Source organism: Sus scrofa, chromosome 6 (assembly GCF_000003025.6).
Source record: "Sus scrofa isolate TJ Tabasco breed Duroc chromosome 6, Sscrofa11.1, whole genome shotgun sequence".
Lineage (NCBI taxonomy): Eukaryota > Metazoa > Chordata > Mammalia > Artiodactyla > Suidae > Sus > Sus scrofa.
In genome coordinates, this window is record NC_010448.4 from 54,354,348 (window position 1) to 54,378,731 (window position 24,384).

Here is a 24,384-nt window from a genome sequence, read left to right on the forward strand (position 1 = left end):
GCATGCTACATCGCAGCGGGAGCTCTGAAACTGCAATTTGAATACCAACTTTGCCCCCCTCTGCTATGTGACTTTGAGAGACTTTCCCTCTCTGGGCCATAGTTTCTCTCTCTGAAGACTAGAGATCCTACCTGGCAGGAGTGTTGTGAGCCTCGGAGGCGGTTGACGGGCAGTGCCTGGTCTTCTGGGGGAGCTAAGAAATAGGAGTGCTTCTTAGTATGATTCCATTTCTGGTGGGGACACATCCTTTAATAGAAGATGGTAGTCAGTGGGCAAATGTGATGCACTGTGCAGAAGTTAACTCACCATCCTCCTGGGAGAAAACACAGCAGTCCTGTAAGATGTGGTTTGAGGGGGTGACGGTGTAAGTCCATGGCCTGCAGAAGTGCAAGCGGTCACCTCCAGCCGAGGAAACCGGAGGCGGCTGGACGGGCTCCGTGAGAGCAGAGCTGAAGGGATGGGGTTTCAGCAGGTGAGGAAGGAAGGGGAAAGGGGAGGCGTGCTACTTAAGAGTCTAGGAACCGGAGTTTCCACTGTGGCTCTGTGGGTTATGAACCCGACTAGGATCCACAAGGATGTGGGTTCAATCCCTGGCCTTGCTCAGTGGGTTAAGGATCCTGTGTTGCCGTGAGCTGTGGTGTAGGTCACAGACGTGGCTCCGTTCTGGCATTGCTGTGGCTGTGGCTGTGGCTGTGGTGTAGGTTGGTGGCTGCAGCTCCGACCAACCCCTAGCCTGGGAACCTCCATATGCTGTGGGTGCAGCCCTAATAAGACAAAAAAAAAAAAAAAAAAAAAAGTTGGATGTAAGTTTAAGGGCCACTTGTTCTTCCTTGTTCTTTTTTTCTTTTTCGGCCGCCCCATGGCATATGGAGTTCCCAGGCCTGGAATCAGATCCGAGCCACAGTTGTGACCTGCGCTGTAGCTGCGGCAACACCGGATCCTTTAACCCCCTGTGCTGGGCTGGGGATCGAACCTGTGTCTTGGCAATGCAGAGATGCTGCTGATCCCATTGGGCCACAGATGGAACTCCCTTCGTTGTGCTTTTGAATGACCTCCAGGGTCTTCCAGAGTCCCTCTAATGTTTGGCCTTTTTCTGCTACTGTCTCCTCTTTCTTCTCACAAATACTCCCAAGTTGCAGGAAATCAGGCTGACTCAGATCTGCCCTCATATTCCGTGTTTTCCTGCAGCCAGGCTTTTGCTCAGACTGCTCCTGCTGCCTTGCAGGTTCTTTTCTCAGCTTAGGAGCATGCCTGCCAAATCCTACCAGTCTTTCAAAAGCCCAACCTCAGTACTCGCCCTCTGGTAGGCTCCCTGGATCTCTCCTACCTCTGTGACTATAGCCTCCCCGGGTCCTAATCGCCTGCGAGGCCCATCTCCAAGGTCACCAGTCACTGAGGGCAGTTATGTGGTCCTGGGACATATTTCCCTGGAGTGAGATCCTTCAGGGCAGGGACTGTATATAATTTCTCTCGCATCCCTCTTACTGCCTGGCCCTTATTCTACCTCAATAAGTGCTAAATGAATAAAAGGGTCCCTTTCCTTTTTGGGGGGCCTTTAAACCATGCCTGTCCCTGAGTTGAATGACTTTATGCTTGTAATAGCCTGACTTTTTTTTTTTCTTTCTTTCTTTCTTTTCTTTTTTTTTTTTTTTTTACATTTCTAGGGTCACTCCTGTGACACATGGAGATTCCCAGGCTAGGTATAATCGGAGTTGTAGCCGCTGGCCTACACCACAGTCACAGCAATGCGGGACCCGAGCCACGTCTGCAACCTACGCCACAGTTCACGGCAACACCGGATCCTTAACCCACTGAGCGAGGCCAGTGATGGAACCCACAACCTCATAGTTCTTAGTCGGATTCGTTAACCACTGAGCCACGATGGGAATTCCTCTTTCATTTTTTTTGGCTACCCTGTGGCATGTGGAGGTCCCTGGCCAGGGAGGTCAGGGGGGCCAGGGATCATATCCAAGTTGTGCTTGTGACCTGTGCTGCAGCTGTGGCAATGTCAGACCTTTAACCCACTCTGTGCTGCCGCTGGGGATTGAACCTGCGTTCTGGCGCTGCAGAGATGCCGAGCCCATTGTGCCACAGAGGGAAATCCTAGCCTGGCTGCTTCTTTCTTTCTTTTTTTTTTTTGCTTTTTGGGGCTGCACCCATGGCATATGGAAGTTTCCAGGCTAGGGGTTGAATTGGAGGTACAGCAGCCGACCTACACCACAGTCACAGCAATGCCGGATCCTCAACCCGCTGAGCGAGGCCAGGGATCAAACCAGCATCCTCAGGGTTCCTAGTCAGGATTGTTAACTACAGAGCCACAAAGGAAACTTCCTAGTCTGACTTTTTTTTTTTTTTTTTTTTTTGTCTTTTTGTCTTTTTGCCATTTCTTGGGCCACTCCTGTGGCATATGGAGGTTCCCAGGCTAGGGGTCTAATTGGAGCTGTAGCCGCTGGCCTACACCACAGCCACAGCAACGCAGGATCCGAGCCGCATCTGCGACCCACACCACAGCTCACGGCAACGCCAGATCCTTAACCCACTGAGCAAGGGCAGGGATCAAACCTGCAACCTCATGGTTCCTAGTTGGATTCATTAACTGCTGAGCCACGACGGGAACTCCTAGTCTGACTTCTTAAAGACGGCAGATTCTTCCCAATAACGCTCCCCTTACACAGAGTTTGAATATCAGGCATCTCCAGTAGAAGCGATACAGCCATCAGATGTTCCCAGTTGCCCCCTGACCCCTTGCCCCCCCTCCCTTTCACTTCTGCAGCCTGTGGAAGCTCTGAAGCATCAGCTTACCTGGACGAGCTGCGTTTGGCTGTGGCTTGGAACCGTGTGGACATTGCCCAGAGTGAACTCTTCCGGGGGGACATCCAATGGCGGGTGAGGGGTTGGGGATCCCGACAAAAGGGGTACGTTCTTCTCCCTCCTCATGCCTTTGACATCCAGCTCTATCATCCATTACGGCTCATCCAGCCTTCTCTCGTGCTCTCTCTCTCTCCTTTTTTTTTTTGCTTTTCAGGGCCACTCCTGAGGCACATGGAGGTTCCCAGGCTAGGGGTTGAATCGGAGCTGCAGCTGCCGGCCACGGCCATAGCAACGTGGAATCCGTGCTTCAGCAACACTGGATCCTTAACCCACTGAGTGAGGCCAGGGATGGAACCTGTAACCTCATGGTTACTAGTCGGATTCATTTCTGCTAAGCCACTACAGGAACTCCCAGCCATCCCCGATGTTCATCTGTTCCCATCTTGTTCCCATCCATCCAGCCAGCCACTCATCCATCCTTCCATCCATATACTTGTCCATTCACCCGCCCATCCTTCCGTCACTCACAGCTCTGTGCCTCCATCTCTCTCTCTTTCTTTCTTTCTTTTTTAGGGCCGCACGCACGGCATATGAAAATTCCCAGGCCAGGGGTTGGATCGGAGCTGTAGCTGCCAGCCTACACCACAGCCACAGCAATGCCAGATCCTTAACCCACTGAGTGAGGCCAGGGATCGAACCTGCATCCTCATGGATACTAGTCAGATTCGTTTCCACTGAGCCACGATAGAAACGCCCCCATCTCTTGGCCTTAACCTCTGACCTCTCCTGGCCATCTGTCTTGTCTCTGTGCTCATCTGTTCCCCATTCATCTCGCCCTTGCCAGTCCTTCCACCTGGAGGCCTCCCTCATGGACGCCCTCCTGAATGACCGGCCGGAATTCGTTCGCTTGCTCATCTCCCACGGCCTTAGCCTGGGCCACTTCTTGACCCCGACGCGCCTGGCCCAGCTCTACAGCGCAGCGCCCCCCAACTCGCTCATCCGCAGCCTTCTGGACCAGGTGTCCCACGGTGCAGGCACCAAAACCCCAGCCGTTAAACCTTCTGCGGAGCCACGACCTCCCAGGGTGGGGCAGGTGCTGCGGATGCTGCTGGGGAAGACGTGTGCGCCCACGTTCCCAGCCGGGGGCACCCATCGCGGTGATGGCAGCCGGGAGAATGTAAGGAACCGGATGGGCGGGGGGGGGGGGGCACAAAAGGACCGGGGCGGGGCTGGGGACCCCCGGCGTGTGACTGAAGGGGGGGTGGGGGGCAGAGCTGATGTAGGGGCGGGGCCAGGCAGGGTGTGGGGCGGAGCCACCCCTCACCACGCCTTCCTCCCTGCAGTCACACCTGCTGTCGGACAAGGCTACCTCAGAACCCTGGCTGGAAGCCGTCCCAGGGCAGGCTCCCTGGAGCGACCTGCTCCTCTGGGCGCTGCTACTGAACAGAGCTCCGATGGCCGTGTACTTCTGGGAGATGGTAAGTGCTGACTTGATCTCTGATTCTACTCTCTCCTACGTGCCTGTCCTTTATTTCTACCGACTCTGACGCCTGAAGAGCAGGATGCCCTGACAATGTCCCCTGACGCCCCCCGCCCCACCCTCCATTCTTGATATATGACTCTGGGTGCTGCTTCCTCCCCCTTCCCCATTTCACGCGTTTCTTGTAACTTGCCTCTTCCGTTCATAATATATGTATTGGGCATTTCCCCTTGAACATACCTGTGCAACAATCTCATCCTTTCAAAATAGTCTCCTGGATGAGGAAGTCAGACGTTATATGCAGCTGATGGGGAGTCATTTCATCATACTTACACTTGCAATTTAGATGCATAATTGTAGTTGCAATGCAGAAGGGGGCAAAACTCGCGCAAGAATACCAGGTAAGCAGATAAAGCTGCAGAGTTCCCTGGTGGCCTAGCAGTTAAGGATCTGATGTTGTCACTGTTGTGGTCCGGGTCATGGCTGTGGTGTGGGTTTGTTCCCTAGCTCAGGAACTTCTACACGCTGCAGGCACAGTGGCCAAACAAACAAACCAAACGGCAACAACAAGCAAACACACGAAACAAAACAAAAAAGAAGGTAAAGCTAGGATCTTTCAGGCAGCCAAGATGAGGATGTGGACTAAAGCAGGTGGCACAGAGGGGTTGGGACCCATGTGAGAAGTTAAAAAAAGTCATGGTATTCAAATAGGATCAAAGATAAAGCCCCCCCCCCCAACCAGTGGCATATGGAAGTTCTGGAGCCAGGGATTGAACCCCTGCCACAGCAGTGACTCAAGCAGTGACAATGCTGGATCCTTAATCTACTAGGCCACCAGGGAACTCCAACAGAGCTTATTATGTTTAACTGATGACCTGATGAGCTGAAAACAACCCAAGGCTGAAGGACTCTTGTCAAGATATTTCTATAACATAAATATATATATATATATATAATTATATATAATATATATAATACATACAATTATATATATATATATATATATATATATATAAATTTAAAGGGCTGTACCTACAGTATAGGGAGGTTCCTGGGCTGGGGGTCGAATCCGAGCTGCAGCTGCCAGCCTACGCCACAGCCGCAGTCTGTGGGATCTGAGCTGCTTCTGTGACCTACACTGCAGCTCACTGCAATGCCCTGTGGTACCCAAGCCACATCTGTGAGCAACACAGCAGCTTGTGGCAACGCCAGATCCTTACCCCAGTGAGCAAGGCCAGGGATCAAACCCGCATTGTCATGGATACTAGTCGGGTTCATGTCCTGCTAGCCACAATGGGAACTCCTATTTTTTTTTTTTTTTCATTGAGATAAAAGTCATATAACATAAAGCTGAAGCATTTAACCCACTTAAAATGGTACAGTTCAGTAGCCTCTAATACACTCGCAATGTTATGCAACCACCACCTCTATCTTCATCCTGTTTTGTTGCTGAATTATATTCCATTGTCTGGATAGACCACATTTTGTTTGTCTGCTCATCAGTTGATGGATATTTGGGTTGTTTCTGCTTTAGGGCTATTGTGACTTAGCACTGCTGTCAATATTTGTTTATATACCAATATTCAAGTCCTTTGCCCACTTTTTAAATTGGCTTGTTGATCCAAATTTTTTGTTGATGAATTTTAAGAATTCTTCATGTGGCCTGCATATTAATCCCTATTAAAGTTTTTTTTTTTTTGGTATTTTTTTTCCTTTTTGCCACACAGTCAGTGTGTGGGAATTCCTGGGCCAGGGTTTGAACCTACACTACACAGCAGCAGCCAGAGCCACAGCGGTGAGAATACAGGAGCCTCAACCTGCTAGGCCATCAGAGAACTCCCTCAATCCCTTATTAGATATATGATCTGCAAACAGATTCTTCCTTTCTGTGGGTTGTTTTTTTCCTCTGTTGATAGCATCCTTTTATGGACAAAAGTTTTACATTTTGATGAAATCCAATTTGTCTATTTTTTCTTTGCTTATGCTTTTGGCATCGTATCGAAGAATGATTGCAAAATACAAGGTCATTAAGTTTATCCCTATATTTTATTCTAAGAGTAAGAGTTCTATAACTATTATATATAATTATATAATCCTACCTGTTCATCTTAGTGAGATTCCATACATATGAAGAGTCACTTCTGTCTTCCTGACTTTAAGATTCTTTGGGAGCTCCTGCTACGGCACACTGGGACTGGCAGCATCTTTGAAGCGCTGGGATGTGGATTCAATCCCCCCAGCCTAGCACAGTGGTTAAGGGTCTGGGGTTACCGCACTTGTGGCTTAGACTGAAACTGCAGCTTGAATCTGATCCCTGACCCAGGAGCTCCGTATGCCTCAGGGCGGCCAACAATGAAAAAAAAAAAAAAAAGATTCTTTGTTTTTGGCTTTTGGCAATTTGATTATAATGTTTCTTAGTGTGGATTTTATTTTATTTTATTTTTTAGTAAGGATCTTTTGAAACTTATTCTACTTAGACTTATTTCATCTTCTTGGATGTGTAGATTTACGTATTTCATCAGGTTTGGGACGTTTTAGTCTATTATATCTTCAAATATTCTTTCTGTCCCTCTTTCCCTGTCTTCTCCCTTTGGGACTCCCATTATGCATATGTAGGATTGATGGTGTCCCTCAGGTTTCTTAGGGTCTGTTGCTCTTTCTTCAATCTTTTTTCTTCATACTCCTCAAACTGGATAATTGCAATTGACTTATCTTCAAGTTTACAAGTTATTTCTTCTGCCTCTTCAAAGCTGCTGTTAAGCCTTTTAAATGAATTTTCATTTCAATTATTGTATTTTTCAGCTCCAGCATTTCTATTTGGTTCCTTTTTATAATTTCTTTTTCTTTATTTCTATTCTCTATTTCCTGAGACATCATTCTCCTGGCTTCCTTTGTTCATGATTTCTTTTAATTTTGGGGGGCATATTTAAGACAGTGGATTTAAAGTCTTTGTCTATGCAGTTCCTACAGTGGCAAAAAGGGGTCAGCGGCTTCTCTGCAGTGCCCGGACACGGGTTTGATCCCCAGCCTGGTGTGGTGGGTGAAGGATCCAGCATTGCTGCAGTGGTGGCATAGGTTGCAACTGTGGCTTGGGTCTGATCCCTGGCCTGGAAACCCCTTATGCCAGCCAAAAAAGAAAAAGAAAAAATTATTTGTCTAGTAAGCCCAGTGGCTGAGCTTCCTAGTTTCCTTTTTTCTTGTAAACCGGTCATACTTTCATGTTTCTTTGCAGGCTTTATAAATGTTTTTGTTGTTGAAAACTGGACATTTCGAATATTATGACAACTCTGGAAAGCAGCTCAATCCTTCCAGGGCTTGTTGCTGCTGCTTATTGTGAGTTGTTGTTTGTTTAGTGACTTTTCTCAGCTACTTTTGTAAAATTTGTGTTCTTTGTCATACATGGCCACTGAAGTCCTGTTTTCAGCTTAGTGGTTAGCTAGTACCGCAGCAGAGATGTCCTCAAATGACTGACTGAGGAATAACACTCTCCAGCTTTTCAGATTGGCTCTTAGTTGGAGATGTTTATCAATACTTAGGCAGGCTCTTTACAATGCTGCTTTAGCTTCTGCTTCCTGCTTTTGCTAAACCTAATGGTCAGCCAGAGGTAAAAGCTTAGGGTTTCCTTTAGTCTTTTCTGAGCACGCATCCAGTCTTAGGCATGTGCATGGCCTTCTAGATTCCTTAGTACATGTAGGAGGTTGTTTGTCTGGTTTTTTTTTGCCATGCCCACAGCGTGTGGAAGTTCCTGGGCCGGGGGTCAAACCCGAGCCACAGCAGTGACCTAAGCCGCTGCAGTGACAACCCTGGATTCTTAACCTGCTGAGCCAAAAAAGAACTTCCATGTAGGACTTTTTTTTTTTTTTTCTTTTTTTTTCTCTTTTTAGGGCCACACCCGCAGCATATGGAAGTTCCCAGGCTAGGGGTCAACTCAGAGCTGCAGCTATTGACCTACACCACAGCTCACAGCAATGCTGGATCCTTAACCCACTGAAAAAGGACAGGGATCGAACCTGCATCCTCATGGATATTATTCAGGTTTGTAACCTGCTGAGCCACAAGGGCGACTCCCCACGTAGGAGTTTTTAAACCCCTTTTCCTCCCAAGTATCTCCTTCCCCCAACTACATCCCTCTTCTCTCCCAAGCTGTTCGGGATATCTATTGCTTGCCTAGACTGTTATTCCTTGCCTCAGGTAGCTGAGCCTAATTCATTTGTTTTTATTTTTTTGCCTTTCCTAGGGCCACTCCTGTGGCATATGCAGGTTCCCAGGCTAGGGGTCTCATTGGAGCTGTAGCCACCCGCCTACGCCACAGCCACAGCAACGCAGGATCCGAGCCGTGTCTGCGACCCACACCACAGCTCACAGCAATGCTGGATCCTTAACCCACTGAGCGAGTCCAGGGATCAAACCCGCAACCTCATGGTTCCTAGTCAGATTCGTTAACCACTGTGCCACGCCGGGAACGCCTACATTTGTTTTTAAATGCCTTCAAACACCACCTGGGAAGCCAATTCTGCTTTAGGGAAGCTCCAATTATAGTGCAATAAAGGCCAACCTTTGAGCCATCCCTTCAGGGAACGATCAGCTAGGTTTGTACACACAATAGCAATTATTTAAGAAGACGATCTGAGAGTTTTTGATGTTTGGCATAGGTCACAGCTGCAGCTGGGATTTGATCCCTGGCTCGGGAACTTCCATGTGCTGTGGGCACGGGCGAAAAGAAAAAAAAAAAAAAGTAGGCTCTGAATTGCTACCTCTGATACCAAGAACCTGCAGCAGGAACATGGGCTGCTGCCTTCAAGGCAGCCACTGAGCTGGGGAATTGGCAATGGTAAGTGGGTGAGTTGAATGCCACAATGCTCTTCTACTGAAAGACAGCATTTTCTCTCTTCCTTAAGCGTTCTCCCATGTGTTGTAAATTTTATGTTAGATTCCAGAATTCTGAAAAAGTTGATTCCAACAGTTTTTGCCAGCTTACTTGTTGCTTTGTATGGAGGGTCGGAGTTTTTGTTGTGGTTTGAGACGGAGTCTTGAAGTTCTCTCATCTGCCGTCTTAGGTGACATCTCCAACTGCTTCTTGGCCTCTCTGTAACCTCTGGATGTTGTTTTAACTCCAGCCCAGCCCCTGGTCTCAGAACCACCTGACTTCTGACAGTTCCGCTGATGTCGAGTTTCTTCCAGATTCACCTGCAAACATTGCTTCCTGCTTGGCCTCTGATGACTTGGTTAATTTCTTTCTTTCTTTCTTTTTTTGCTTTTTAGGGCCACACCCGTGGCACATGGAAGCTCCCAGGCGAGGGGTTGAATCGTAGCTACAGCTGCCAGCCTACACCACAACCACGGCAACATGGGCTCAGAGCTGAGTCTGTGACCTACACACAGCTCATGGCAATGCCGGATCCTTAACACACTAACGGAGGCCAGGGGTTGAACCTGCAACCTCATGGTGACTAGTTGGATGCATTTCCGCCGCAACGGGAACTCTGACCTTGGTTAATTTCTGACGTGTGGCCCTGTCCCTTCCCTCGATCACAAGCTCGGCCCCCATCCCTGCACCCCTCCGGGAATCTCACTCTAAACGCTGACCCTACCTGTGACCCCCCACCTCTGTCTCTCCAGGGTTCCAATTCCGTGGCCTCAGCTCTTGGGGCCTGCTTGTTGCTCCGAGTGCTGGCTCGCCTGGAGACTGAGGCGGACGAGGCGGCAAAGAGGAAGGACCTGGCAGCCAAGTTTGAGGGGCTGGGTGTTGGTGCGTGGGGCATGGTGCCTGGGGGAGGGCCTGGGAGCCACCGTGAAGGGGGGTGTACATCTCCCCGCTCCTTCTCCCTAACCCTGCTCCCCCCACCCTCCCTCCTCTTCCCTCCCATCCTCTCCCCACTCCTTTCGCTCCGGCACCCAGACCTCTTTGGCGAGTGCTACCGCAGCAGCGAGAACCGGGCCGCGCGCCTGCTCCTTCGGCGCTGCCCGCTCTGGGGAGATGCCACCTGCCTCCAGCTTGCCACGCAGGCGGACGCCCGGGCCTTCTTCGCCCAGGATGGGGTACAGGTGAGCATCTGAGACACCAACACCCCAAACGGGTCTCAGGGGGACTCCGGTCTGTGGCCTTGACCGGCCCCTCCCTCCAGAGACCCCCCCCCCACTCCCCTGGAAAGTCTCAGCCCCCTGCAGGAAGGGTTGCTCTTCCCACGTGAAGCTCCACCTTCTGCAGCAAGAAAGCCAAGCTCCCCACAGCAAAGCCCACCCTCCTCAAAGGTTCCATTCCAGATCGGGGAATCCCTGGTGACTTTAGGAGGAAGCCCAGGCTCCCACAGAGGAGCCCCATTTCCAGGTGTCATCAGTTAGAATGACGTCAGTGCGCCGTTAGCTGGTGTTCCGGGGTATAGACAAACCCTGGTTTAGGAGCTCCCACCCTTCCTATGGGAAATCCTTTCCTGAGGGAGGTCCCATTCGCCCCCACCGCCTCTCCCATCCTGCCAGTCCTGACATTTCGAAAACTCTCTCAGTCTCCTTCGTCTAAATGCGACAGGGACTTAAGAGAGCCTGACCCTCAGTACGAGACGTTACGCTCACCCAGCTGTGCTGGGGTGATGTGGCTGGTACTTCAGATAATTGCTCAGAGTCCTTTGCTTTAAATGATGGTTAAAGTCAGGAGTTCCAGCTTTTGCCCCTTCCGAAACCTCCCCGTGCTCCATCCGTGAAAAAGGGGAAAATTCTAGTACCTGTCCTCCTGGGGGTGTGGCGAGGGTTCAGCGCGCTCGTCTATGCAAAGCGCTCAGCCGGGGAGTCGGTATATTGTGTTAACAAATGTTGACTGTTTAACCTCTAAAATCTGAGACAGGTGGCCCTTGCTTTTGACAACCCCCCCCCATAGTTCTGGCCCCTAGTGAGCCTTTGCCCTGGGCTCTGGAGCCTTGGCCCCGTCCTTGCCTGGGGGCTTCAGGAGGGGGCTGTGGGGCGATTCGGGCTCCTAATCCTGCCCTGCCCCACAGTCTCTGCTGACACAGAAGTGGTGGGGGCACATGGACAGCACCACGCCCATCTGGGCCCTGGTTCTCACCTTCTTCTGCCCCCCACTCATCTACACCAACCTCATCACCTTCAGGTCAGTTCCTGGGGTGGGACTGGCAGGAGGTGGGGGCGGGAGTCAGCCTCTTCTTCCTGCTCCTCTCTGGCTGCCTTTCTCCTCCGTCTGCCCAGAGCTTCCCTGGCCTTTGGGGATCCTCTCCCTCCTCCAGCCTGGGGGCATGTTTGGGGAGGTGAGCTTTCGGGGTGCTTGCTGTGGTATCCTCAGCCGTCTGGCCATGGCTCTGGGGGAAGGTCCCTTTGGGGTGATGCCTTTCCCTGCAATGTCTCTGGGTGGCTGAGGGTGGGTCTCCGTCGAGCATTCCTCTCCCCGCCTCCCCTCCCTCTACTTTTCACTCTGTGGGTCCCTCCATGCCAGGAAGTCGGATGAGGAGCCCACGCAGAAGGACCTGGCGCTTGACTGGGACGGGGGCGCCAATGGGGAAGGGCCTGTCGGGTGAGTGAAGCACCAGCCCTGTGCTGGGGGTGGGGAGGGGCACCCTTGGCGGCTCCAGGAGCCCCAGGTCCTGGGAGCAAGGCCAGGGAGAAGTGCGGTTTCCAGAGAGGGTGGTTTCAGGAAGCCACCGAAAATTCCGAGGAGGTTTCCCAAAGGCCAAGCTCAAGGCTCGGTTCGAGGTGTGGTTCTGCCACCAAGGAGTTTTCACTGGAAATCAGTTTTCTTCATGCTGCCTGTGCATACTCCATATGCTGCAGGGTGGCCAAAAATGCAAAAACAAACACACCCCTCCCAAATAAATAAATAAATGTAACAGTTTGCATCCACAAAATGAATTTTATTTATTTTTTGTCTTTTTTTTTTTTTTTTTTTTTTTGCCTTTTCTTGGGCTGCTCCTGCGGCATATGGAGGTTCCCAGGCTAGGGGTCCAATCAGAGCTGCAGCCACCGGCCTACACCAGAGCCACAGCAACGCCGGACCCTTAACCCACTGAGCAAGGCCAGGGATCGAACCCGCAACCTCATGGTTCCTCGTCGGATTCGTTAACCACTGTGCCACAACGGGAATCCCACAAAATGAATTTTAAAACATTGTCATCACTGCAGCAAGAAACCTTGAACCCACTAACAGTCACTCCCCACTCCTCCCTCCCCGACAGCCTCAGGCAACCACTAATTTACTTTCTGTCCCTACACATTTGCTTCTTCTGGAAATTTTATATAAATGAGGTGGTACAGGATGTGGTCATTTTTGACCGGCTTCATTAACTTAGCGTCATATTTTCACAGTGACTCTGCTTCGTAGCATGTACCAGCGCTTCATTACCTTTTATTGCTGAATAATATTCCACCGTATGGATTTACCACGTTTTCTTTTTTCTTTCTTTCTCCCCCCCCCTTTTTTTTCTTTTTAGGGCTGCAACCACAGCATATAGTGGTTCCCAGACTAGGGGTCAAATTGGACCTGCAGCTGCTGGCCTACGCCAGAGCCAGAGCCACACCAGATCCGAGCCATGTCTGCGACATACACCACAGCTTGTGGCAACGCCGAATCCTTAACCCGCTGATCAAGGCCGGGGATCGAACCCACAACCTCATGGTTCCTAGTCGGATGCGTTTCCTCTGCACCACGATGGGAACTCCACCACGTTTTCTTTATCTATTCGTCAGTTGATGGACATGTGGGTTGTTTCCACTTGTGAGTTTTCTTTCTGCTTATTCATAAAGAGAGGATGCTTCTCCAAGCCAGTTTGTTTTTCCTCTTAGCTTTACTGAATTTATTGGAAGTAGTAGTATTCACGTTGCAGTTTCCGATTTGAGGTCAGAATTGAAGAGTTAGGATAAAACTGAGACAGAGGCTCAGAGCTTAGAGGAGATAGGAGTCGGAGATATGAGTGGACCAAGAAAGTTAGAATTCAGAAGCCAAAGATGACTGTGTGTTTGGAGATCAGCTACAGGGAAAGGACGGTTATCCGGCTGGATATTCTGATAGCAGAATGTGTGGGTTAATATTCAGGGATGGAGTTGTCAGACATGGGGAATCAAGGCCATGAACGTGAGGGAGTCAGAGATCATCTTTGAGGGCCCGAGGCTGGGTGGACGGTCCCAGGTCCGACCGAGAGATTCAGAAGTTGTAAAAGTGAAAGAAGCCAAAAGCGACACAAGAGTCAGAGCTCAGCCCAGGGACCAGAGGGCAGAAGGATGGAAGACGTCAGAGGTGGAAGGTCAGCAGTCTTGACAGCGGATTTCGGAGGTCAGAAGTTAAATACAGGGGTCAAAAGTTAAGAAGATGAGAGTTCCTGTTGTGGCGCAGCGGAAACGCACCTGACTTGAATCCATGAGATGCGGGTTCCATCCTTGGCCTTGCTCAGTGGATTGAGGACCCGGTGTTGCAGCGCAAGCTGTGGTGTAGGTCCCAGACGCAGCTCGGAGCATCCTGCGTTGCTGTGTCTGTGGTGTAGGCCTGCAGCTGTAATTCTGATTTGACCTCCGGCCTGGGAACTTTCCTATGCAGTGAGAACGGCCCTAAAAACCAAAAAAAAAAAAAAAAAAAAAGTCAAGGAGATGGCAGACATCACTTAGTTTCAGGTCAGGCAGGGTCAGACATGATGGAGGATGAGGAGAATGTGAAAAGGTTTGAGGCGGGGCGTTCCCGTCATGGCTTAGCAGTTAACGAACCTGCCTGGCATCCATGAGGACATAGGCTCGATCCCTGGCCTTGCTCAGTGGGTTGAGGATCCAGTGTTGCCACGAGCTGTGGTGTAGGTTGCAGATGCGGCTCGGATCCCGAGTTGATGTGGCTGTGGTGTGGGCCGGGAGCTATAGCCCTGATTGGACCCCTAGCCTGGGAACCTTCATATGCTGCAGGGGTGGCCCTAGAAAGACAAAAAAAAAAAAAAAAGGTTAGAGGTGGGATAATGGTGAAGGTTAAGTCCATCCTTCTCTCCCCCAGGCCGGCAGACCCACCTGAGAAGATGCCCTTGGGGATGCTGAGGCGGCCCAGCCACAGGAGCTGCTGTGGGGGGTGCCCCCCGCGCCTGCGCCGCTGGCCCCAGTTCTGGGGGGCGCCAGTGACGGCCTTCATGGGCAACGTGGTCAGCTACCTCCTCTTCCTGCTGCTCTTTGCCCGCGTGCTGCTCATCGACTTTCAGCCCAAGCCTCCCGGTGCCCTGGAGCTGCTGCTCTACTTCTGGGCCTTCACGCTGCTGTGTGAGGAGTTCCGTCAGAGCCTGAGCAGCGGCTGGAGCAGCCTAGCCTTGGGGGGCTCCGGGACAGACTCCCACCAGGCCCCACTGCGCCGCCGCCTGCACCTCTACCTCTCCGACACCTGGAACCAGTGCGACCTGGTGGCCCTCACCTGCTTCCTGCTGGGTGTGGGCTGCCGGTGAGTGTCCCTGCGACCTCCCACTCCCGCCCACGGCGACCCCCCACTCTTCCTTCCTGACCGGGCTGGGTGTGGGGACAAGAGGGCTCTGCCCTCGCGGCTTTTCTGGGGCCGGCAGCCGCTAAGCCCCTCTCGGCTTATTGTCTTTTTTTCATTGGAGTACAGCTGAGGTACAGTATTATAGGGGTCCAATCTAGTGATTGACAATTTTAAAACAACCCTGCTTATTCTTCAGAAACAAACAGAAATACCTTTTTTTTTTTTTTTTTTTTTTTTGATCTTTTTGCCTTTTCTAGGGCCTTACCCTCAGCATATGGAGGTTCCCAGGCTAGGGGTCAGATCGGATCGGAGCTGTAGCCGCCAGCCTACGCCAGAGCCACAGCAAATGTGGGATCCGAGCCATGTCTGTGACCTACACCACAGCTCACAGCAACGCCGGATCCTTCACCCGCTGAGCAAGGCCAGGGATCGAACCCACAACCTCATGGTTTCTAGTCGGATTCGTTAACCACTGCGCCAAGATGGGAACTCCCAGAAATACCTTCTTTAAAAAAAGAATCCTGGAGTTCCTTTCCTGGCACAACGGTAACGAACCCGACTTGGTTCCACAAGGACATGGGTTTGATCCATGGTCTCACTCAATGGGTTAAGAATCCAGCGTTGCTGTGAGCTGTGGTGTAGGTCGCAGACGCAGCTTGGATCCTGCTTGGCTGTGGCTGTGGCTAGGCTGGGCTGATGTTTGCAGCTCCGATTGGACCCCTAGCCTGGGAATTTCCATATAAGGCAGGTGCAGCCCTAAAAACCAAACCAAAACAAAAAACCCTGGCGGTCCCAGTGGCTCAGTGGGTTAAGAATCTGACTAAGATCCACGAGGATGCAGGTTCGATCCCTGGCTCCACTCAGTGGGTTAAGGATCTGGCGTTGCAAGAGCTTGTGGTGTAGGTCACAGATGTGGCTCAGATTCGTCGTTGCTGTGACTGTGGTGTAGGCCAGCAGCTGTAGCTCTGATTGCACCCATAGCCTGGGAACCTCCATGTGCCAAAGCTGTGGAGCAAAAAAGCAAAAGTCCTTTCTTGATTGAAAGTACCTCGTGAAGGTGGTCTAAGCGGTGTGCTCATGGTTGGTGTCTGGCTCTAGGGCAGGTGGGATAAGGTGAGAACCCCACTGCTCTGCTCTTTATTCTAGATCTACAGGATGATTCTGTAGCCCCCAGCCTGGCCCAGCTGCCAGACACCAGGCTGCACACTGGGTGCCACCCTCACCTCGTCCCTCCTCTTTATCCACAGCCTGTGGTCCCAGGTCCAGACCTCCTGGCCCCTGACTCTCCGTGTCCAATCCCGGTCTCCACCTCCACAGCTGCTTCTCCCACCCCCAGCCAGAACTTTGCCACAGCCGCCTGGACTCCACTCTCTTCCCTCCTGCCCGTCCCCCACAGGGGGGTTTTTCTATGCCCAAGTCTGGTCTATCCCTCTCTTCCTCTTGTGGCTCCCCAGACCCCCTGGACAGAGCCCCAGGCCCTAGATCTGGTCTGGGTCCACCGTTCTCTGCAGGGCTGCCTCCTGATGTCTGTCTCTTTTCTTCATCTACACTCTGGGCTCTCTGAGAGCTACTTGCAGTTCCTTCATCACAAGACAGTGGCTTTGGACTTCCCGTGGCGCAGTGGTTAACGAATCCAACTAGAAACCATGAGGTTGTGGGTTCGATCCCTGGCCTTGCTCTCTGGGTTAAGGATCTGGCGTTGCCGTGAGCTGTGATGTAGGTTGCAGACGTGGCTTGGATCCCGAGTTGCTGTGGCTGTGATGTAGGCCGGTGGCTACAGCTCCGATTCGACCCCTAGCCTGGGACCCTCCATATGCCGTGGGAGCGGCCCTAGAAAAGGCAAAAAGGTGAAAAGACAAAAAACAGAAAACAAAACAAGACTGTGGCTTTGACTTTGATCCTCGGTATTTGAATCTGTGTAATTATAAAATTATAATCAGGGGAGTTCCCGTTGTGGCGCAGCAGAAACAAATCTTGACTATTATCCATGAGGATGCAGGTTCGATCCCTGGCCTCACTCGATGGGTTAAGGATCCAGCGTTGCTATGAACTGTGGTGTGGGTCACAGACACAGCTCAGATCCCATGTTGCTGTGGCTGTGGTGTAGGCCGGCAGTTGCAGCTCCAATTTGACCCCTAGCCTGGGAACTTCCATACATTGTGGGTGCGGCCCTAAAAAGCAAATAATAATGATGATAAAGTGCAAAAAAATTAAAATAAAATAATATTGTAATCAGAATTTTACCAGTACTAATGAATTCTTCTTCTTTTTTTCTTTTTTCTTTTGCCACACCTGAGGCATGTGGAAGTTCCCGGGGCCAGGGATTGAACCCATGACACAGTCGCAGCCTGCACTACAGCTGTGGCGGCACCAGGTCCTTAACTATGTGCTACAAGCGAACCTCCACACATTCTTACCAAGGAAGTATTTTAGTTTATTTTAAACTTCCTTGATCAATTTTATATTGCGGGGCAGTGAAATTAGCTTCAGCTATTTTCTTTTCCAGTTTCTGACACTGGAGTTCTTATCGTGGCTCAGCAGTAACGAACCTGACTAGGTTCCATGTGAACACGGGTTCGATCTCTGGCCTCACTCGGTGGGTTAAGGATATGATGTTGCTGTGAGCTGTGGTGTAGGTCTCAGATAGCCTCAGAGCTGGCATTGCTGTGGCTGTGGTGTAGGCTGGCGGCTATAGCTCCAATTCAACCCCTAGCCTGGGAACTTCCATATGCCATGTGTGCAGCCCTAAAAAGACAAAAAAAAAAAAAAATTTCTGAAATTATTTCAACTAGGTTAATTATGATTCAGGTTAAGTTTTACAGCAAATATTTGGCCCATCATTTGTGGTTTTGTCCATATCAGATTTTCCAAAATCTAGGATCTGTGTTTGTGAATTTTACTTTGTGGCTTTTCTTTCATGCCCAGTGCTCCTGGGTCAAATTTCTTAGTTTTAAATTTCATCAGGGAGGCCTGAGTGTTTTGTCAACTTTTTACTCTGTAAAACTTGGGCTCTTTCTGCTTATTTCTTACCTAATTTATAAAAAACAAATTGTGAAGAATTACCCTCAGAAATTTGCATTGCTCAGACTGGGCTATATAATATTAATTTGTTTCTTGCCAGTCCCTCCTGGATGAGCCTTTCAATTGTTTCTCATTGTTTATGATTCCAAATTAATAAAGTTTACATCCATTCATAAAGTTTAACCCTGGTAGCCTAGTGGTTAAAGATCCAGAATTGTCACTGCTGTGACTCCAGCCCCTGCTGTTGTGTGAGTTTGATCCCTGGCCTGGTAACTTCCGCATGCCTCGGGTGTGGCCAAAAAAAAAAGTTTACATTCGAGATGTATACTTTGTGGGTCAAAAGGTATATGTATTCTTGATGTGGACTGGTTTCCTTGTAAAATACCTTCTGTCCACACACCTACCAGCCAGGTAAGGCAACACCCTGTTAAGGACATGCTTCACAATAGCTGATATTTTGAATCTTTAAAATGTAGCTCTCATTTTCACCTTTACATGTTTTGCCAATCTTACGGGTAAAAATGACTTCTCCTTGTTTTAATTTATGCATCCCTGACTCCTAGTTGGGTAAGTTGGGCATCTTTTATATCTAATGGCCACATGTCCTCTGTCAACTGTCTTTTCATATCCTTTGCCCCAGTTTTTTGTTTGCTTTGTTTTTCTGGCCATCCCACGGCATATTCCTGGGCCGGGGATTGAATCTGAACCTCAGCTGTGACCTATGCCGCATCTGCAAGAGTGGCAACACCTGATCCTTAACCCACTGCGCTGGGCTGTGCCTGTGCCCCAGGGCTCCAGTGCCAATCCTGTTGTGCCACATTGGGAACTCCTGCCCCAGTGTTTTGTGTGTGTGTGTGTGTGTGTGTTTTCTAGGGCCGCACCCCAGGCTAGGGGTCTAATCGGAGCCGTAGCCGCCGGCCTACGCCAGAGCCACAGCAACACGGGATCCGAGCCGCATCTGTGACCCACACCACAGCTCTCGGCAGCCCTGGATCCTTAACCCACTGAGCAAGGCCAGGGATCAAACCCACCACCTCATTGTTCCTAGTCGGATTCGTTAACCACTGAGCCATGACGGGAACTCCGTTTTGTCTCTTTAGGTCAGCATCCATGGCATATGGAGGTCCCAGGCTAGGGGTTGAATCAGAGCTGTAACTGCAGGCCTACACCACAGCCAGCAACACAGGATCTGATCTGAATTTGTGATCTACACCACAGCTCATGGCAATGCCCAGTCCTCAACCCACTGAGCAAGGCCAGGGATTAAACCTGCGTCCTCATGGCTGCTAGTCAGATTTGTTTCTGCTGAGCCACGACGGGAACTCCCCCAGTTTTTAATTTACTGTGTTCATTGATCTCTTGCATGCATATATATTTTGGTGGGCCATTTGACCTACCTCTGTGAATTCTGGGTTGTTGTCCATTATCTGCTTTCCTCCTAGGTCGTTTGTCTTCTGCTGATTGGTTTGCTGGAACTCTGTGCATTTTGCCTTTTATAGGTTGGACAGATATTTCCACAGTTTTCCCAACTTGATTGCTGCAGGGACCTCCCAGCTTACTGCTAAGGCCATCATTCATCCAGCCATTATTTAATGGGTGCCAGCGCCCTGCGCGGCGCAGCTTGGCAATGTCACTGTCACTGTGCCAAATTTCAAATCTGAGTGAATGCCAGGGGAACCGGAGGGTCTCAGTTCTGGCCCTGGGGAGGCCACATCCTCTCTTTAAGCCTGGTGTTGGGAAGACTCGGGGTTTTCCTTTGCACCCTGTAACCTCTGAGTCTGTAACCTACCTCGTTTCCTCACACCGCAGGCTGACCTCGGGCCTGTATGACCTGGGCCGCTCTGTCCTCTGCCTCGACTTCATGATCTTCACGCTGAGGCTGCTGCACATCTTCACCGTCAACAAGCAGCTGGGGCCCAAGATCGTCATCGTGAGCAAGATGGTGAGGAGTGGGTGGGGCCGTGGTGGGCGGGGCCGGAGGAGGGAAGGGGTGGAGCCAGGGAGGTTATCTTGGACGCGCAGGGGCTCAAAGTCAGGGATGGCCGCGGGGCTTTGGGGGCAGGGGCGGGGCCAGACTTGGTCTCATCGTCCCCGTCTGCAGATGAAGGACGTGTTCTTCTTCCTCTTCTTCCTTGGCGTGTGGCTGGTGGCCTACGGGGTGGCCACGGAGGGGCTCCTTCGGCCCCAGGACCGTAGCCTCCCTAGCATCCTGCGCCGCGTCTTCTACCGGCCCTACCTGCAAATCTTTGGGCAGATCCCCCAGGAGGACATGGACGGTGAGAGGGGATGAGAGGGCCTGACACCCTCCCTCTGAGGACCCCCTCCCGTCCCCCACCGGCCCCCCGCCTTCTTTCCCCCTCTCTGAGTCTCTGACTCTTCCTCTGTCTCCTTGCGTCTCGATACTCTTCTCTTTCTGGGAATCTGTCTCCCTCGCTCCCGTTCTTTGCTCTCCCGCACCCCGCTGGATTTCTGACTTCCTTAAGGTCTAGGTCTCTCTGGCTCCATCTCTGAGTATCTCCCTTCACAGTGGCCCTCATGGAGCATGTCAACTGTTCAAGTGAGCCGGGCTTCTGGGCGCGCCCAGCGGGAGCCCAGGCGGGCTCCTGCGTCTCACTTTACGCCAACTGGCTGGTAGTGCTCCTCCTGGTCATCTTCCTGCTGGTGGCCAACATCCTGCTGCTCAATTTGCTCATCGCGATGTTCAGGTGAGTCCCCACTTCCCTCTGATCTGACCTCACCCAGCATGACCCTTGACCCCTGCATGACTTTTGAACCCAGCATGATTCTTTTTTTTTTTTTTTTTTTTGGCTTCTCTAGGGCCACACCCAAGGCAGATGGAGGTTCCCAGGCTAGGGGTCTAATTGGAGCTGCAGCTGCCGGCTTACGCCAGAGCCACAGAGACACCAGATCTGAGCCACGTCTGTGACCTACACCACAGCTCACAGCCACGCCAGATCCTTAACTCACTGAGCGAGGCCAGGAATCGAATCTGTGTCCTCATGGGTGTTAGTCAGAGTCGTTAACCACTGAGCCAAGACAGGAAGTCTTCTGATTCAAATCTAATGCTGGCTTGTCCCCAAATTCAGCCAAAGTCTGCTCCTGACCTGGACTTTGGAATCTTCTCTCTGAGCCCAGTTAGAATATTTTAATTTCTTTTTATTGTGGCAAAGTAAATGTAACATAAAGGCTGCCTTTGTGTGTGTGTGTGTGTGTGTCTTTTTCGGGCCACACTCCTGGCATATGGAAGTTTCCAGGCTAGGGGTCGAATCATAGCTACAGCTGCCGGCCTACACCACAGCCACAGCCACAGCAACTCAGGATCCAAGCTGCATCTTCGACCTACACCACAGTTCATGGCAACGCCAGATCCTCAACCCACTGAGCGAGGCCAGGGATCAAACCTGCAACCTCATGGTTCCTAGTTGGATTCATTTCCGCTGTGCCACAATGGGAACTTCCTGGCATACAATTATCGATAGTATTCTCTTATAATCCCTTTTATTTCTATAATGTTGATAGCAATGTCCCCATTTTCATTTCTGATTTTAATTATTGGTGTCCAGGCTGACTTTTGAACCGACTCCAACCTCTACCTTAATTCATGACAGCTTTCCCAACTTGACATCTGACCCTGGGCCCTCCTAACCCAACTACTGATTGGATCCTGTACTAACCACTGACTGTATGAATCCTGAGATCCACCTGCCGCCTTGGACTTCAAACAGCCATTGCCTTACAGCTAACCCTGATCCTGGGTTTCTGAAGGTGCTTTGACCTCCTGACCTCTGGTCTCCACAGCCACACCTTCGGCAAAGTTCAGGGCAACAGCGACCTCTACTGGAAGGCGCAGCGATACAGCCTCATCCGAGAATTTCACTCCAGGCCCGCGCTGGCCCCGCCCCTCATCGTCATCTCGCACGTGCGCTCCCTCATCCGTCGACTGCGAAGGCGCCGGGCCCGCTTGCCATCTTCCCCAGAGCCATCTTCCCCAGACTCCGAGCATTTTCGTGAGAGTCGGGCTTGGCCCTAAAGAAACCCAGGGAGTGGGACCTGGAGAAAGAGAAGGGCATGCATAGGAGGGGGACGGCCAGGACCACTGCAGGGCGTGGGGTGTTAGCGGGGCGTGGTCTGGGAGATCACAAATGCTACTGAGTGTTGGGTGGGGTAGCTGGGTCTGGGAGCAGGCGTGGCCCGAGGACCTGCGGGCCCTTTGACGCCATCCTGACTTCACCACCCAGGGGTCATCCTCTCGAAGGAAGCGGAGCGGAGGCTGTTGACCTGGGAGTCAGTGCAAAAGGAGAATTTCCTGCTGGCCTGTGCTCGGGACAATCGGGACAGTGACTCGGAACGTCTAAAGCGCACGTCCCAGAAGTGAGGGCGGGGCCTGCGTGTGGGTGGGGCTTCTGGCCTCAGGGGCGGATCCCATGATTTAGGACCTGTAAGGGCCCAGGCTAGAGGCGGAGCCTGAGGGGGTAGGGTCCTGGAAGGCTGGGGAGGACAGCTGAGCTCCAGGGGCTGCGTCCTCCAAGATGGGCGGAGCTGTTAGGCTGCTGCGCAGACCTGAACCTTTGGATCCCCAGGGTGGACACAGCGCTGAAGCAGCTGAGACAAATACGCGAGTATGAGCAGCGCCTGAAAGGGCTGGAACAGGAGGTGAGGATCCCGGGCCACGCCAGGGGAGTATGGCTGGAGGGAGGAGCAGTAGGGTTCGGTGTAGCGCCCTGATGTCCCCCCTTGCTCTCCAGGTCCAGCACTGTAGCCGCGTCCTGGGCTGGGTCGCTGAGGCCCTGAGCCGCTCTGCGTTGCTTCCCCCAGGAGGACCGCCGCCCCCAAGCCCGCCTGGGCCCAAAGATTAGTGTGTAGGGTCTACCTGCCTGTATTTGCAGCCTCAGTCACTCCTTACGTCTGTTTCCCTGTCTTTTACTGCCCTTCCTTTGTTCCTGGTTCCCTCCAGGTCTCCTTTGGGCTTTTTGTGCGTCTTTCTTTTTGCTAGTCTCTAATTTTTTCTGTTCTCCCCTCCATGCCCATGACCTGTTCTGTCTTCCCTCAGACTGAGCTCTGCTGGGGGACCTCAAAGAGTAGCAGCCATTGGGAGTTTTGCTCCCAGAATAAGGCCTAGCAGGTCTGTGACCCCTGCACCTGGCTAGAAGGTCCCTAACCCCTGTACCTGGCAACCTTGTCCTTTGGTGAACCCCATGGCTCTGGACCACCACTTTGGCCGCTGCTCTCAGGATCACTGCAGGGAGTGTCATCCGTGCAAACCACAGCAGGCCTGGCTTCTCCCAGAACCGGCCCCACTCTGGGTGGATTAGCCTCTGGAGCCCAGGCCTTGCCTCTCCGAAGGCTGTACCGCAGCCCACCGGGCTGGAGAAGGCCACAGGGTCGTCAAGGTATAGAAACCACAGAGCCCACTCGCTGTTCCCCACACTGGGGAAATAAAGCCCTTTGAGAAGAGTAGGGTCTGGATGCTTGATTCTTGGGGAAGTGGTGGGTGTCTAGATCCTTTGGGGCTGGGGGCTGAAGCCGGGGGTGGGGGAGCTATTTGGGGTCCCTGGTCCGTTTGCTGCTGTATTTCAGTTATCCCCAGGGCCATCTCCTCCTCTCAGCCCCACTGTTCCTGCCTGACTCAGGCTCAGCACCTCTTGTCTGCACTATTTGGATGACTCTCACTTTGGGCGGGGGGGGGGGAACAAGAACCTCAACCATCTGTACCCCTTTCTCCCCATTCCAGTCTACCAGTGAAAAAAGAACTTAGTGCTAAAAAGCAAATTATTTCCTGGAGTGGGGGTGGGTGGGCACTTTGTACATCTGCTTTGGCAATAGGGAACAGATGATGCAAATTAGAGTAGATAACTGCATATGTCTTTAAAAAGTCTAATTAGTGGAAAATTGCAGGCCACGCACGCTTGGAATTGAGGCAAATATGCATCATTATACATGCCGTTTAACTAAACAACCCATAACAAACTAAACCGGTAATGACAAGGCTGAACCGACAGCAATTATTAGTAAAATAGCAAGAAAGCCAACAACAACCAACACATCCAAAAAGGAAAACCAAAACATCCCTTTTCCAAATTGGAGGAATTCCGACTGTCTGCCACTTTGGGTGCACAGCAGCTTTGAAGCATCGCCAAGTGTTGTGTGGCAACCAGATTTCTCTGGAAGAGACCGAATCAATTCACACTAACTCAAGTAGTAATAATAACAGTAATGACGATGGTGACAGCGGCAATGACAGCAGCAGGGCTGGCAGGTAGAAATCTGACATGAGTCATCAAAATGGAGAGAGACAACCTCCACTTCATTTCCATATACACCTCAATTTGAAAACCAAAAATTCTTTTTTTGTGTTAGGGCCACACCTGTAGCATATGGAGGTTCCCAGGCTAGGGGTTGAATCAGAGCTTCAGCTGCCGGCCTACACCACAGCCACAGCCACCGACAGATCTGAGCAGCATCTGTAACCTACACCACAGCTCATTGCAATGCTGGATCCTTAACTCACTGAGCGAGGCCAGGGATCGAACCCAAACCCTCTTGGATGCTAGTCAGGCTCATTTCTGCGGAGCCACATGGGAACTCCAGCTTTTTGGCCATTTGTACATCTTAGGAAGGAATGAGTTTTTAG

General features: G+C 51.3%; 1 protein-coding gene across 7 annotated transcripts in view; it reads left to right on the forward strand.

Annotated features, from left to right (window-relative positions):
* Positions 1–23,210, forward strand: part of TRPM4 (transient receptor potential cation channel subfamily M member 4) — a 34,784-nt gene extending 11,574 nt beyond the window's left edge. For all 7 annotated transcript variants that reach the window (XM_021094710.1, XM_021094712.1, XM_021094714.1 and 4 more), the window contains 15 exons: positions 2,774–2,886; positions 3,656–3,988; positions 4,155–4,289; positions 9,911–10,040; positions 10,191–10,336; positions 11,281–11,393; positions 11,733–11,810; positions 14,262–14,693; positions 19,563–19,695; positions 19,855–20,029; positions 20,281–20,458; positions 21,552–21,760; positions 21,992–22,124; positions 22,334–22,406; positions 22,499–23,210. In XM_021094710.1, the coding sequence (XP_020950369.1) occupies positions 2,774–2,886; positions 3,656–3,988; positions 4,155–4,289; positions 9,911–10,040; positions 10,191–10,336; positions 11,281–11,393; positions 11,733–11,810; positions 14,262–14,693; positions 19,563–19,695; positions 19,855–20,029; positions 20,281–20,458; positions 21,552–21,760; positions 21,992–22,124; positions 22,334–22,406; positions 22,499–22,609 (2,492 nt within the window). In that variant the 3' untranslated portion in view covers positions 22,610–23,210. The remainder of the gene's footprint in view (positions 1–2,773; positions 2,887–3,655; positions 3,989–4,154; positions 4,290–9,910; positions 10,041–10,190; positions 10,337–11,280; positions 11,394–11,732; positions 11,811–14,261; positions 14,694–19,562; positions 19,696–19,854; positions 20,030–20,280; positions 20,459–21,551; positions 21,761–21,991; positions 22,125–22,333; positions 22,407–22,498) is intronic.